General features: G+C 43.9%; 1 protein-coding gene across 1 annotated transcript in view; it reads left to right on the forward strand.

The window, feature by feature from the left end:
* Position 1: 1 nt before the first annotated feature.
* Positions 2–15,826, forward strand: part of LOC306895842 (kelch-like protein 29) — a gene marked incomplete at its 5' end in the record, with an annotated part of 35,733 nt that continues 19,908 nt past the window's right edge. The window contains 5 exons of the mRNA XM_079459382.1: positions 2–100; positions 3,207–3,339; positions 8,413–8,802; positions 10,934–11,072; positions 14,516–14,712. Coding sequence (XP_079315508.1) covers positions 2–100; positions 3,207–3,339; positions 8,413–8,802; positions 10,934–11,072; positions 14,516–14,712 — 958 coding nt within the window. The remainder of the gene's footprint in view (positions 101–3,206; positions 3,340–8,412; positions 8,803–10,933; positions 11,073–14,515; positions 14,713–15,826) is intronic.

Raw genomic sequence — 15,826 nt, forward strand, 5'->3', positions numbered from 1 at the left:
GGGTCTCCTCCCGCTGCCCATCATCCCCTCACTGCTGACCTCGCCCGTCACCAGCAGCAGCACACCGAACACTGATCTCACCTCCACATCCATTACCAAGGTAAAGTCTCTTCTGAGGTTCACACGAGCTGCTGTTTTATAAACGGTTATTTATCACGTTAAAGAGAAACTCTACCCAATCATGACAATTCTGCATCATTTGCTCACCGTCAGTTTATTTCAAACCTGATGAACACAAGGGAAGATACTTGGAAGAATGTCAGTAAGAAAACACTATTAATCCTACATAGTTGGAAAAATAAATACTATAGGAGTCAATGGAGGATACTGATGTTCTTCTGAATATAAATCAGTTGAGTTTGTCCAGAAAAACACATTTTCTGCTTTGTTTTAACAGACAAATGGATGGATGTGTGATTTGGAGTGTTTTAGTCAAGTTCAATGCTTTGAAATGAGCTGGTGTAATGTTTGTGATTTGAGGCGGTGAACAGAAAAAAAGGTTTTAATTCAAGCAATTTAAAATGGTAGGGAAAGGATTCGCTTGTACTTTTATTTTTCATTGGCTCAAGTTATATAAACTCTTTATAAACATACACACAGTTTTACTAAACCCATCCTTGTTCACAGTACATTAAGAATGCAAGTAACTACATTAACTTAAGTAAACCTTGTTATTTATACTAAAAATATAGTACTGTCGGCTTTACTTGACAAGTGATTGACTGGTCAACTTACAATTGTTGAGTAAAACCGTATAATATTGGACCTATTGTTGAGTTTACTTTATATAAACAAGTTAATCCAACATGATTTGCTGAGGGGGATTTTCAGTTCCCAGCATGCTTTGCGTAAGACTGTAAATTTCAAAATTTATTGTTATTTTAAGTGTTCTTCAGAAAAGGTAAAGACTTATTTGTGTTTAATGTTCATTTTTCTCTGAGGTTTAAAAGAGTTTGTTGTGTTTTTGAGTTTTGGGAAGACCGTGGTTTAGAAGAGTGGCACATGTGAGAGGTTAGATGTTTATTGCATCATTCAATGAGCTTTAACTGTGCTAATGCATGTATGTACGACAACAACAAAGTACCATTGAGTGTAATTCACTGAAAATGACTGGCACAATCTGAATGGTTTGGTCAGCAGTTTTGTCAACTTTAATTTCTTTTGTACTTTTTTACCTTAATCCAACAAATCATTTTTTTGAGTGTAGATGTGAATCCTTACCCAAAAATGTTTTATTGGTTAAATGATTAAAGGTGAACTTCTTCAATTGAATCGATGCTTTGTTGCTCTCTGTTCCTCTGAATGTCACGTGTTGTTCGGGACTCTTTCTTGTATGTATTTTGTGTGTTGTGTCAGATATCCCTGCAGACAGATCTGTGTGATGTCAGAGATGATTCTTATTGATATGTGTGAGTCTCGCTACAGTAAAGTGAGATATGAGGAATAAAGTGATGTTAGGTTTACAAACGTCTCAGGTCAGAAGCAATAGAGTCTTTCATTAAGTGTGTTTCTTCTTTATTACGGTGAATATTATGGGCTGCACACGAGTGGATCGAGTCACGATGGGCAAGTATGAAAGCGCGCTGTGAAGACATTTGACTGCATATGAAATGATCAGTCACTTTGTGAGAAGGTCGAGTTCGCCTGTCTTGAGTCCATTATCAATTCTGCTGAACCACTCAAACGGGTCAGTTTATCTCTGAAGAAAACATAATTATGTTTTAGAAAACATAAACGTATCTCTGCATTCCCGGGACATCCGTGCCATTTCAAAGAGTGTTTTCTGCCGCGGGTCTAAATGTCAACAGGCTCCAGACTTTCCCCACAGTGAACATGTTACTTCATTAAATAAAAACTAGCCAAGCTTTGGAATGAGCTAGGCCTGATATTTTTATTTAACGGACGAAACATTCTGACCCAAAAATACGCAGCCGATTCTCGATTTTCATTTTGTCATCATTTGTTAAAAGTCATTTTTTATTTAGTGCTTTTTATTTCTTTTACTGTAGTTTTTCTCCACTGTCCAGGTTCGCGAAAATGTGATAGTATGCGAATCCAGGTGATGTTGTTTATCTATTCGTTTGCACGTTAAAATAAATCTGTGAAAATGTTTTTGTATTTTTAATGGGTCAGCTGTAGCTCTCTCTCTCATTTTGAAGACCGTGTCCTCTGGAGGTCGCATTCAAAGGTGCTTGCGGACAAAAAATACGGAGGACGTGGCCTTCTAAGTGAGACGCAGCATGTTTTTCATTTATTATTCAAATGTTATCAGCTAACGGATAAAGTTCGGATAAAGGAATTGAACATCCCTAGTTACCACATAAGTCATCCAGTCATCATCTTACCCTATTGGCATATTCTCAATCTTATTTAGCCACTAAATACCAAATCAATACATCACTTTTTCTCCATAATAGATAAGCTTGAAGTCTCTGTTGGTGTTGGTTGTGTGAAGCATCAGGGACATCTGAGAATGCGTAAATGTCATACAGGATGTTTTCATTATTGTACTTTTGTTGATTTTGTTAGAAGATATCTGAAGCATTTTAACAAGGACGATGTTTAGATGGGGAATGTGGACGATTCAGTGTTTATGTGCTAAAATATTTAATGTTAAAAAACCTGGAACACCTCCGCACATCACCAGAGAGAGAGATTTTAAAACATGTGCTTTTTTCCTCTCAACCAAAAATCACGTGCTGTTAGAAATGCATTTAAAATAATGCATCTGTTTGGTCTTTTGTTTCAGGTCTGAGAGCAGAATAATAAAGATTCATTTTAAGGAAAAAATACGATTCATATTCTGTCATCATGTGTTCACACTCACGTGTGTTTGAGTCTTTCTTCAGGGAAACACAACAGAAGATATTTTGAGAAATGTCTCAGTGGTTTTGTGTTCATACAGTGGAAGTCAATGGAGTTCAGTGTTGTTTGATGATCAACATTCTTAACAATATCTTCTGTTGTGTTCTGCAGAAGAAAAGAGGAAAGCCGTGTTCGTCATGATTTGCAGATAAGAATGAATTGGTGTGATGTTCTTTATATAGATGTGAGTGTTAAACTGCTGTTCCTGCATTATTGATGTTTTAATCTGGAAGAGCTGAATGGAATATGAACACAGTGAAATGAAGTGTTTAATGGGCTGTAAATGTAGACGTCATTACAGGAGATCTGTTTACCTGACACGCTCTTCTTATTTAACACAGGTCTCTGTTCAGCCGTCAGGAGAAACACAAACTCAGGGTCCCGTCCGCTGGGGACGGACGCCTGTTAACCAATCCACACCCTGGGACACGGACGAGCCACCTGCCAAACAGATGAGAGAGAAAGATATCACAGGTAAAAACACTCCAGAGGATACACCTGTACTCATCAGATCTGATCACTGATCTGTATATAAATGATTGGATTGAGCCAGAACGCTAAACCAACAGCAGGAGGTGAAGCCGCCGGAAGCGATCACGCCGCCATCTTGGTATGACCAACTGACAGAGAGCGCCATTGACTTCATCAAAACGACCATCTAAAATAACCAGTTTTTCAGCTTATTAGGAGCGCAATACATTTTTGTTCACATGTCTTTGAATTCATTGATACTTCTAGGGCTGTCACAATTCAGAATTAATCGTCTAGTCGCAATTATTACAGAAAACCTAAATTATTGTTAACCCTTAGAAAACAGGTGGTCTGCAGCATTTTACATCCACCGTCCTTCATCTGCACTCACTGTTACGTTCAAATGAAATTTCTTCTTCATGTGAGATGTATGAGAATTAAATTTTTTGTGTTTACGAGAGTGATTCCAGACGACATCATCCTCATATCTCAGTTCCCTTTCTGTCGGTCTCTCGACGTTGTGTTGAACCGACAGATGGGGTTCGCCCCTGAGAACCTATCATCTTCTAACTATTTTGAAAAGGCCAATGAAATTGGCGAATGAAATTTGCATGCCGGGCTCCGCCCCCGGATATCCGGGTATAAAAGGGGAGCCTTTTAGCTCATTCATTCACCTTTTCGCATCTGATGACATTCTTCGAATTGCCGAATTCTACGACGCGGTGCAGCGGAGATTCCCCTGGGCGTCCTGGCAGTTCCAGAGGTATTTTTCTAAAAGAGCAATTTCCTCAGCGTGGCATTTCCCGCTGATCTCTTGGGTGCAGTACACTCATCGAGGACGGGGACGGACACGGTGGTTGCCGCAGGTGCTCGGGGGTCCGACCACTGTGGCAGCCTCGTGGATTCGTCCTGCCCGCACGGCGCGCGGATGGCTATTCAGACGTTGCGTCACTGCGGGCGGATGGCTATTCAGACGTGGGTCACGGTGGCTGTGTTCTGTAAGATTCAGCCAACACCTCGTTTGCTTCCCTTTCTGTGACCGCAGCGGCTACGGCCCTGCCGTCAGCGGCGGCGAGCAGCGAGGGTGATGTGGGGATTATCGTGAGCGTTAATCCGTCAGCCGGCCGGCTCGCGGACCGCTCGCGCCCCGTCTCGCTTGTTTAGCAGTTCCCCAAGGATGGTCCTAAGCCATCTTATTCCTCAGCCACGCGCTCGGACACGAGCCGTGGAGATGAGGTGTCTCTTGCAACATCGGAGCGCGACCTGCTGACATCAGACTCTGGCGATTCCCTGAAGCTCCCTCCCTCGGGAGGTCGAGCACAGGTGAGAGCAGACGTCAAGATGTCAGCCATGCTCGCTCGGACCGCCGTGAGTGTCGGATTGCGGTGCGCCGCAGCCCTGGCGCTCGCGGCTGGGTACTTCGCACATTGGGCCCGGGCGCAACTTCAAGCCGTGCCCGGCTCAAGTGGCAAGTTTTACCGAGCTGCATAAGGAGTTCAGTAAGACCTGGAGCGTCCCCTTCGGCGCGCTTCCGTCTAGCTGACTCTATCGCCCTCTCTTCCCTCGGGGCAGGGAGGCAGCTAGGGACTATGTCAATGCACCCTGGGAGGAGCATGCAGTCGCGGTTATCCGCAGACGGCGGCCACCTGGGGAGCTTGACCTAGACTCACCGTCCAGGGCATGTAAGGTCTCGACATCTCTGGTGTTGAGGCTGGCAGTGCCGTGGGCTAAGCTGCCACCACTCTTACGCAATGGCCATCCTGCAGGCCAGGGCGCTAAAGAGAGCCCCACGGGGTAAGACCAACCCAAGTAGTGCCGCCGCCGACTTGCCCTCCGGGGACCACGGTGGCAGCGCAGGCTGGGTCGGACGATGTCCACATCAGTGGCCCGGAAAGACGCCTCTGACTCAATCTTGCGCAGGTGGGCGATGTCGAGAAAGGCCACTTTCCCGACTCCCCTCTCGCAAGGTCGGCTGATTGGTGGCGCTGTCAAGGACTGCTCCAGCAGCCTTTTGACAGTGTAGAAACAGACCGGCCTGCTGTGACCCGGCCGCCTTTCGGCCGTCGAGGTCTCGCACGTGGTCTGCCCCAGCAGCCCCGGCCTTCTCCAGCGTCGACTCCGGTTCTGGTGCCCCCGCAGGTGGCCCCCGGAGGAAGACGTCGAGAGAAGGACCACCTAGAGAGATTGAACCATCGGGCCCGACCCAGCATTGGTAGCTGGATGGTCGGACTGGGGCGGTCCCTGCCGCGTCTCAACACCTTCTGGGCCCCTTCGGGGGCCTAGTGCCCGCCTTCTCACAAGGAGAGGTCTCTCTCTGGGTCCCACTTGCAGCCGCTCTCACCCTCTGAAAGATGGTGTTCGGCAACTCGACGTTGCGTCGTGGCGGCACGCAATGGCGAGTATAAAGCAGCCCTCAGCACTCTCGCTTCGACGGTGCGTCGAGCTGCGCCATCGCCTGGCAGGTGATTTAGCGGAGCTGTTCCCCCCTGGGGGGACCAGCACTGCTAGTCATTGAACCAACCCCCGCGGGTTGATGAAGCAGATCGTAGCCCCCCCTGTGAGGTCCCTGGGTGCTTGGTTAGCATTTCAAACCATCACGGTGGCTGGGAGTGTGGTCCGTCTCGGCATTCGATCCAGTTCGCCAGACCTCCGCCGGACTTCGGGCATCCTCTTACCTCAGCAGAGGCAGGGATTTTCCCGTGCTCCAGGCCGGGGCTGCCACCCCTCTGGCGAAGGCGATCAAACCGTCCCCTCGGCCGAGATGTCCAGTGGCTTCTACAGCCGCACTTCATCATCCCCAAAACCAGGGGTCGCTGCATACCTTGAGCAGCACCTTGCAAGGGTGCCGTTCAGCAGGCGCTCCCACACCGGGAGAAAGACCCAACCTGTACGTGGGGTGTCCAGTAAGCGCATTGCGCCCCTACTCGAGCCACACGGAGGGCTTCAAGGCCCTGAGCAGCTCTTGTCTGTTATGGAGGTCAGCAACGGGAGTGCTGTCTCCGAGGAGAGTTGTCGCGCTGGATCGCACACGCCGTCACTACGGCGTGCCGATCCTAGCCCGTGCCCATTTGAGTGACGGTACACTCCGCTCGGGGTGTGGCCTCCTCGTGGGCATCGGCTCAGTGCGCCTCTTTGGCAGACATCTGTAGAGTTGCGGGTTGGGCTACGCTATTCCTCGCAGAGGCTTGCAACCTCCGTGGGGAGTCGGCAGCTCGAGTCTTGCCAACAGGTGAGACCAGCAGTCGTAGGGCGTACGCCTGCGCATAGCGCCATTCCCCTTCTTAGGTGGATCAGTGCGCTATGGGCTGCCTCCCTTCTTTCCCCAAGGGTGAAGAATAGGCAGTCCGTCCATCCATCAATAAGCACTCAGGGCGGCGGGCTCGGCGGAGCAGCCCTGCCGCCTATGGCCGGGTATCAAGCTGAGTTATTACATATAGCTCTAACCAGACCTAGTGCCTCACACATTGTAACCCCCCACTAGGGTGGTACCGTCTAAGATGTCGTCATGAGATGGTTCCCCGCGTGGCAACCCATGACCTCCCCCAGGTGGACATCCACCTTGCGGCATTCCGCACATACCTCCCATGAGTTCTCCCCTATTTGGTGAGACCATGTTGGTGTCTCCACTGTATTCCCCCCTATGGTGGGAAGTGGTCTCCGTAGTGCACGTCCACATTGAGGGAACAGCGCTTACCCAGTAGCCCTACGGTACCGGACGGCTTCTCGTTTAGACTGGATTGTTCTTGACTCGTCTGTGGTGGCCGAGGGCAGGGGCTACTCATCTTTGCCAAAAGCTCTGGGAGCCCCTGCCTGCCCACTGGAAGGTTACAAATTTCGCGATAGCGCTCACGTGTGGCTCGCCCAGGCCGGTCAACGTCGCTTCGCTAGAGATTGTTACGCGGCTTAGTGCTGTGGCGTTTTCAATAGGAACCCCATCTGTCCCCCTTTTATACCCGGATATCCGGGGGCGGAGCCCGGCATGCAAATTTCATTCGCCAATTTCATTGGCCTTTTCAAAATAGTCAGAAGATGATAGGTTCTCAGGGGCGAACCCCATCTGTCGGTTCGACACAACGTCTCGTTCCCTCCATCAGGGAACAGAGGTTACATACGTAACCGAGACTTTTTATGTTACGGTCACTCTATAGGGAATGTTCCTAGTTATTTACAGAATTTACACATTTCTTAATGTATCTATATTTTTAGTTGCATACATTTATTCTAAGTAATCGTTATAATTGTCAAAACCTTTAAACAAACAAATAATCGCAATTGTTTAATAGACAATTAATTGTCATCGGGGACACTACATCGAGATGGAAATACTTCAACTTTTCAGACTGCCGCGCACTGCGGGTTATTTGAATATAGAAAGTAGCGCGGCTTGCGTTTTCCACACAGTTTTTGACATGCTTAAGACAATTGCCTTGTAAAAACGTACTGTGAGTAAGTAACAGTTTTATCATCAATATTAATTTAATAGAACGTTTGAGCATACCAACATGGCGGCACGATAGCTTCAGGAACGTCATGAGCAATCCAGTCATTTATAAAGATCAGCGGATCTGACGCCAGATCTTTCAAAAAATAACAACGTTCTGGAAACTTTCTTAAAGAGTACATAACTTTTACACAACAGTGTCCCAACAACAAATTTATGGACAAAGAAGGTGTCTAAACACTATTATTTCGTAATAATAGGCAGTTATTCTTACCTTAGTTCTTGACTGATTCTCTCATGAATTATTCATTCCGCGATTTATCTGTCTTATCCGTTCCGCTAGCCAAATCTGATGCGATTGGTCAATATGGTCTAGTCTGCTGTGATTGGTCTAGTTTTTGGACTATTGGAATTGGACTAGGGACGACTCGTTTGTGTCTTTTTTCCAAGCTAATAACTTAAAATCTTGTCATTTAAATGATCACATGTTATGTTCTCTTTAAGAAGTTCTTAACATAAATGGAAAGATTTACAGAGAAACAGATGTAGTTAAATAGTAATGGCTCTGATGAAACATTTAAGAGAGTATACAGTACCGTTGTGTAGGTTTTTGTCAACTCTGTGTGTTTGTTCAGCTGTGTCGCTGTGGCCTCCTCCGGCGGTCTGTCAGGCCACTCTTCTGTCTCACGCGTATGCTGTTCCACACGCTCCGGCGTACAGTCAGGGCACGAGTGTCCAACCACACATCAGTCCCCCTCACCCTCAGTACCAGCTGCCACAGCAGACCTCACACACGCTCCTCAACGTTCAGAGCCAAACCCTGCCCGTTGTGCCCGCTGTCTGCCAGATCACAAGCCCCGTGTCCAACGGTCACCTCACGCATCCCATGGTGCACTCTGCCACCACGAGCTCATCGCCGCTGACCAACGGCCAGCAGAACCCACGGGAGATGTCCGGCGGGCTGCAGATGCTGAGAACGGTTGGATCGGGGAAATATGAGTTCACGGACCGCGGGCACCCCAAAGGTAAACCACACGCCTTCTGTTTCCTAATCACTTTGGCAAGTTTTCACAGGACTTCTAATGTTTGGTTGCGACGGCGGTAAAGCAATTACCTCTCCTTTATAACCACTCCTATCTTCAGGCCGCACGAGCGGATGATGTTGAATACATTTATTACCTCACGTACCTTCACTTTCAATAAAAACCTCCATTCATCAACACCTACACGAGCACACGGCACACAGTGTTTTCTGTGATGTGAGGTATTCAGCTGTGATTCTAGATACAGTGTGTGTGATCAAATACATTTACTGAGAGAAATCATTTCCAGATCAATGAAAAGCTTATGTACATACAGTGTAAATTAATTTCACTTCATACGTCAACACACCAGAGAGAAAGACAACAGCTTATTTACTACGAAGACTTTATTAATGAAAACGTGCGACTTTAAACCCTCTTTTAAGAAAAGAGAAAGACTATATAGTATACTGCGTGCAGAATCTTTTGAATTTGATTGTATTTTCATTAGATTTGGTGACTTTTTTATTTATTTATCGCGTTCACATTATAATTATAACGTTAAATGTAACTATATCTATATTTGCGTCCACACCAGCGGACGATAACACCAAAAACATCATAACATAATAAAAAACATGATCAAAACAGAGTTAAACTCACAGAACACTGTTGTCAACTACAATCATTTTCATGTTGACATATATATATATCGTTGTTTGTTAAATGTTTGATGTTAAACACTAAAGACAAATTGTTTTTTTTTGTCTCAAGATTGATGTGATATTGTGTCTTTTTACTTTTTATTGTGGATAATTTGACATGGTTTAGTGTAACATTTTCTGCCCATCTTTGAAAATCACTTTTACTAGTAGATGGTAATAATATAGAAATATAGAAAATAAAAAAATGTGTTTACAATTTATATCTGTGTATACTGTGGTAGGCTATAATGAGACTAGGGTTTTCATTGAACTTATGGCTTTTGTTGTTCCAATTGCTTCCATTGTTCACCTCATCTGTAAGTCGCTGTGGATAAATGTAAGATGGGATGTGAAGATGGCTCCTGAGCTCCACTATTTGCCATTTGCTATTAGATCACCTGAAAGATATCTTTTCACCAGTTTTTCAGTTGGATTCATAGTATAGATTAGATTCATATTAGAAATCACAATTATAACAATAAACAATTCATTTTGTCAAAGTTTTGCATTTTTTTACTGAACCCAAAAAATCTGATTTTCAATAATGTCACATTATGATTAGAATCAAACCTGAACAAGATGTTTCAAAGAGTCTTAAGAGTTTATCATTTACTTCAATCATCTGTTTTCCATTCTACAAATGTAATCTAAATATTAGTTACTAACTGTAAGAGAACTGTGTATTGTCTCATCCTTTCATCTCTCTCTCTCTCTCTCTCTCTCTCTGTCTCTCTCTCTCTCTCTCTCTCTCTCTCTCTGTCTCTCTCTCTCTCTCTCTGTCTCTCTGTCTCTCTCTCTCTCCTTCTCTCTCTCTCTCTCTCTCTCTCTCTGTCTCTCTCTCTCTCTCTCTCTCTGTCTCTCTCTCTCTCTCTCTCTCTGTCTCTCTCTCTCTCTCTCTCTATGTCTCTCTCTCTCTCTCTCTCTCTCTCTCTCTCTCTCTCTATCTATCTATCTCTCTGTGTGCGCGTGTGAGCATGATGATTTGGCATTGTAGATGTTTTTTGCATTGTTTTTCTGCGTTGTTTCTAATTTTAATGATGAATTTTGTCCATTTTCTAAGCGGGGTCTCCAGAAACCCCGAAGACCACGAGTGTGACTTTATTTTCTCACTAACATAAAATCTAAATATAACTTCATTTTTTATTTATAGATCTAGAATGTGTTGACCACCGAACAAAGTTTCATGCCATTTGGACAAAGATAACTTTTTTATTTTTATCTTAGCAAACGTCATTGGCGGGTCAAAAAGACCCGAAGACCGCATAAGCATTAAGTAGACGTGTAGCTTCTCTCTTTAACATCACACTGTTTTTTTCTACATCCTCCGAATCTTTTACAGCAAACAAATGATTCCCCGATCTGCTGTGTTAAAACTGCCAAAGAAAACCATAAAGAGTGTTACCGTTTGTCTTCTTTCTCTTGTCCTACAGAGATGTTGAAGGAACTGAACCAGCAGCGGCGAGACAAAGAGTTTACAGACCTGAAAATAATTGTTGAAGGAAAAGAGTTTGAAGTCCATCAAAATGTTCTCGCTTCCTGCAGCTTGTATTTCAAGGACGTGGTGAAAAGGTTTGATCTTCAGCTCTTTTCAAAGGCCTCCATCTTTCTTCTCTTGCAGGTGTGAAGATTGTGCCAGTGGTTTCCGTCACAGGGCCAGTAGCCATTCACCCGCTCCGACCCTTTCATCTTCATTTAGAAAGCATTTGAATGGGCGCAGAAGTTCCATGACTGGGGGGTTTTCTTCGTGAATGTGTTTGGTTTATCGTGTCTGTATCTCAGTAGAATCCGCAAAGCCGTAGACACCGAACGCTTTCTGTTTCTCGCTCAGGAGCTTTAATTCCAGCAGTTCAGTTTTACAGCATCTTCACCACATGTGCTCTCATACTGAATAATGTTTATATGAAAAGTTTGGTTCCAAAATGAGAATTCCGTTTAAGAAAATCTGAAATCATGTTTTTGATTGTGTTTTTTAGTGATTATGGCTTACAGTTTTTTTCGATTGCTAAACGCCAGTGAGCACAACTGCAGCTTCATGTGTAAAACTCTAACTACAGTCTGCACTAGCAGCAGTCACCTGAGCTAAACTCTTCACATCACCTGCACAACTCATTCAAAGCAACACAACTCTTAACACACGGCTCAGTGCAGCCAAACACAATACACAACCCTCACTGAGATAACACACACTGTCACTCACAACACACTGAGAGGAAAAACACCAATACACAAAATACTAACTTTACATCTTTACAGTTTCAACTATTTCAGTGACTTCATACAAAGTCATATTTCTCCTCTTCCTCCCTTTGGGTCCTGTTATAAAAATATATTTTACAGTCAAACTTACTGTCATATATATCTGTGTAAATATTCTATAATTGCAATACAAAATAAATTCCTGTAATGTTTTCATTTACTGTAAGGATGTGACTCTCAGCTGTTTGTATGATGGAAAATTGGCATTACAGATGCTACTGTTGATCTTTGCAGATTGTGTTGCACCCTCAACCCTTCCTCTCTCAATGAGAGACCATGATTCACGACAGGGTCTATAAGTGAAGCCCTTATTTCATCAGAAATAACAGCTCTGTGTCTTCTGTGTCTTCCTCTCTCCCTGCCACCCTTCTCCCACCACAAACCCGTCTTCCTTGTTCCATTTCCAAAATTAGTCTTTCTGAGCTCTACCTTATATATATATATATATATATATATATACACAGTATATATATGTGTGTGTGTGTGTTCACTAAAAACTCAAAGTGTTTGAAAGGCACAAGGCTGAAATCTATTCTGTTTTGAATGTGTGGTTCACAGTTTTGACAGCAGTGTGTTAGCATTTGAACAAAGTGCTGTAAATCCACAGTGTTGTGCAGGTTGTGGTTAAAGTCGTGGCATAAGTGTGTAGAGTTTTGAAAACTGTGTTCAAGCAATGAAAACTGAACTAGAGTTTGGTCCACATGAACTGCTGCTGTGCAGACTGTAGTTAGAGTTTTACACATGTGACTCCAGTTGTGCTCGCTGTCGTTTAGCAATCCAAAAAAACTGTAAATTAAAACAAACCAACTGCAGTTTGATTTGGAATGCACAATTAAAAAAAACATCCCTTACAGAAAAGACACTTGCAAAAAACACTTGTGATCACATGTGAAATGTGTTTTTTTTGGAACATTTTTGTGTGAATCCCATGGAAAACCCTTGGGATCACATTTACAACATGTGATCACACGTCACCAGTGGTGGACTGGCAATCTGGAGCACTGGGAGTTTTCCCGGTGGGTCGCGGGCAAATGTGGGCCGGCCCACTCAGTACAAAAAATCAGAAGCCATAATATTACATCTGTTTCTATGCAGATGGATAAATGCATTGATCGTGCGGTGCGTCACCAACAATAGAGCGTGTGTTTGTGCTTGTGAATGTGCCGCCCTCACTGGCTGTTGTGATTTCTGTGTCCAAGTTGTTTTATGCAGCAGCGGTAACAAGTGCTCGTCGATGTCAAAAGATTGACCAATCAATTTAAATAAAGACGGGTTCAGAGACCACGCAGAATACAGCCAATCAAACAAAAGAAGACAGAACTTTCAGACAATCAAATCAGGAGGCAGAACTTACTGTCGTTAGGCGGCGCTTTACATTCGCCACATTTCCTAGATATGAAACATGATTACAAAACATTCTATTTTAATTATAAATATAATATAATTATACATAAAAACAATAGAACAGTAGAACTAAATGAATATAGAGATGTGGATGTTATATTTAATATGAGCTCTGTGTTTTGTCAGGTGAACAGTATAAAACACAAGCTCAAGCGTCCGTCACATGTGTTTGTGTTTGAATCATTGCATCAGAAGCTGTAGAACATAAAGAACAAATGTGGAGCAAATGGATTTCATGATGAGTGTTTTCATGTGCGGTTAGCAGTCAGGTGTTGACATCACTGTACCGTACATCATCATTCACCTCCTGCGAGAGACGTGAGCGGTTGATGGTGAATTTAAGTTCAGGTCGCAGCCCCAGCAATGAAAAGTGCATTATGAGCAATAACACACAGCGGAGATCTCGCTCTCTTCTCACTGAAACAGAACATGTGCCGATATACCTCACTAAAGCATTTCTGTGTGTCTCCATTTTACACTGTAATATCATCTCAATCATCAGGAGAACACAGAAGAGATGTTTCTCTGTCTCATCGTCATTCTAATGCTTGACTCGTCCTTTTCTCTTTTCTTTCTTAATTATTTCTCCTCCTCCACTGACGCCTGACAGAAATAAACTTTTGCATTTTTGATTTTTCTTTTCAGGAACAACACTCTTGTTTTCAGCCACCTCAAGAGACGCCCCATCCCGTCAGTCTGTTTCTTCTCGTTCACACACACACACACACACACACACACACACACACACACACACACACAGTGTAATATTTAATAATGTTCAATCACAGGCCATGATCAACTCCGTTTATACAGTAAATCTACGGCCCAGTCATGGAAAACAATCCCATCATTCCCTGTAGGATGGCTGCTGGCTCCCTGTGCCTGAAACCCCATCATTCATTTACCTCCCTGTTTACTGTCTAACTCTCTCTCTCTCTCTCTCTCTCTCTCTCTCTCTCTCTCTCTCTCTCTCTCTCTCTCTCTCTCTCTCTCTCTCTCTCTCTCTCTCTCTCTCTCTCTCTGTCTCTCTCTCTGTCTCTCTCTCTATCTCTCTCTATGTCTCTCTCTCTGTCTCTCTCTCTGTCTCTCTCTCTGTCTCTGTCTCTCTCTCTCTCTCTCTCTCTCTCTCTCTCTCTCTCTCTCTCTCTCTCTCTCTCTCTCTCTCTCTCTCTCTCTCTCTGTCTTTCTTCAGTTTTCTTTGTAGTGACACACTCCACCTTGATCTGCAATGTGTTTATGTTTCATCATATCTCTCTCTCAGACGGTGTTGTGTATGTGCAGTGAATGTATGACTCTTCATGTATGTTTATAGTTTATGTAATGAATGTTGTGTTTTCTGTGTTGTGTTATAGGTTATGGGTGGAGAACAGAAGCGGTGTGAAGATGGAGTTGACGTTGAGTAACATCAGCGCTGATGTTCTGGAGCTTCTGCTGGAGTTTGTTTACACCGGATCTCTTGTTATCGACTCGGCCAACGCCAAAACTCTACTGGAGGCCGCCAACAAGTTTCAGTTCAACACTTTCTGTAAAGTCTGCGTGTCTTTTCTCGGTGAGTTTCATGCTCTCCACACTTATAAAAACAACTTCCTATTACAATGTCCTTAAAATGACATTTCATGCAGTGTGTAATGTTGCTGTGTGTGAATGTGAGCAGTCAAGTTGTACCGCCGAAAGTGAACGAATCACAAAGTTATTGCTGATGAGTCGACCCTGAATCACGCGAACGAGTCGTCTGTCGTTCTAATTTCAGTTCCGGGTCGTATTTGTGTCACTCGGTGTAATGCCTGCGACACTGCACGCGGTAGACCAATCACAGCAGACTAGACCATCTGATCAATCAGATCAGGGTAGGCTGACAGAAAGGACGGACGAATCACCGAACGAATCATTTGAGAGTAAGTCATGAGTGACGTAATATCTAACGGATGTTAGAAAACCAAAGTGTTCTTACACCGTGTATGAACATAAACTTGTTGTTGGACGCTCCATAAACCAAAGTAGGACCTTAAACATTACAAAGTATTGAGTCTTTAACGCATTTGTCAGATTGAGTTTCAATATGTGTAGTTTTGTCATTTGCAGCTGTAGATTTCAGTGATGTGGGTCTGTATGTCAAACACGTTGCCCTCTCAAGAGACTCGAGCTTGTGTCGTGTGAAACACACTGTTCTTCATTACAGCTCTTGTGATCTGTTAGATGTGAAGTCACATTGATCAGTAGCACACGTGTATATCGGTTTGACTGAATCAAGAGTAAATCTTTTAAATGACTGATGATTATTTTCACTTTAAGTGTTTGTGCTCGGCTGAAATGAGTGTAAATGAATTGTTTTTGTTTCGTGACAGTCATGAATTATACACATTCACATTTGCTGTAGATGAAAATGAAGGAAAATAATGAGTTTGGCTTTGGAATCAGACGGTCTGTGTTGGCAGCTTTGACAGATTCGTTGTTGTTTATTTTATTCTGCAGTGTGTTTCCTCTCATAAAGCCCTTAGATCTGGAGCTTATTGATCTATCAGCACCTCGACGGATGTGAAATGACACTCACACCTCTGAAGATCTCCATCTACACCAACATGCACATCTGTCCTCACAGATTTTCTCGTTATCTCGGATACACCGTCAGATGATCAAATCATCATTTATTCTCTCTCTTGGAC

The sequence above is a fragment of the Barbatula barbatula genome, assembly GCF_947034865.1.
Source record: "Barbatula barbatula genome assembly, chromosome: 6".
Lineage (NCBI taxonomy): Eukaryota > Metazoa > Chordata > Actinopteri > Cypriniformes > Nemacheilidae > Barbatula > Barbatula barbatula.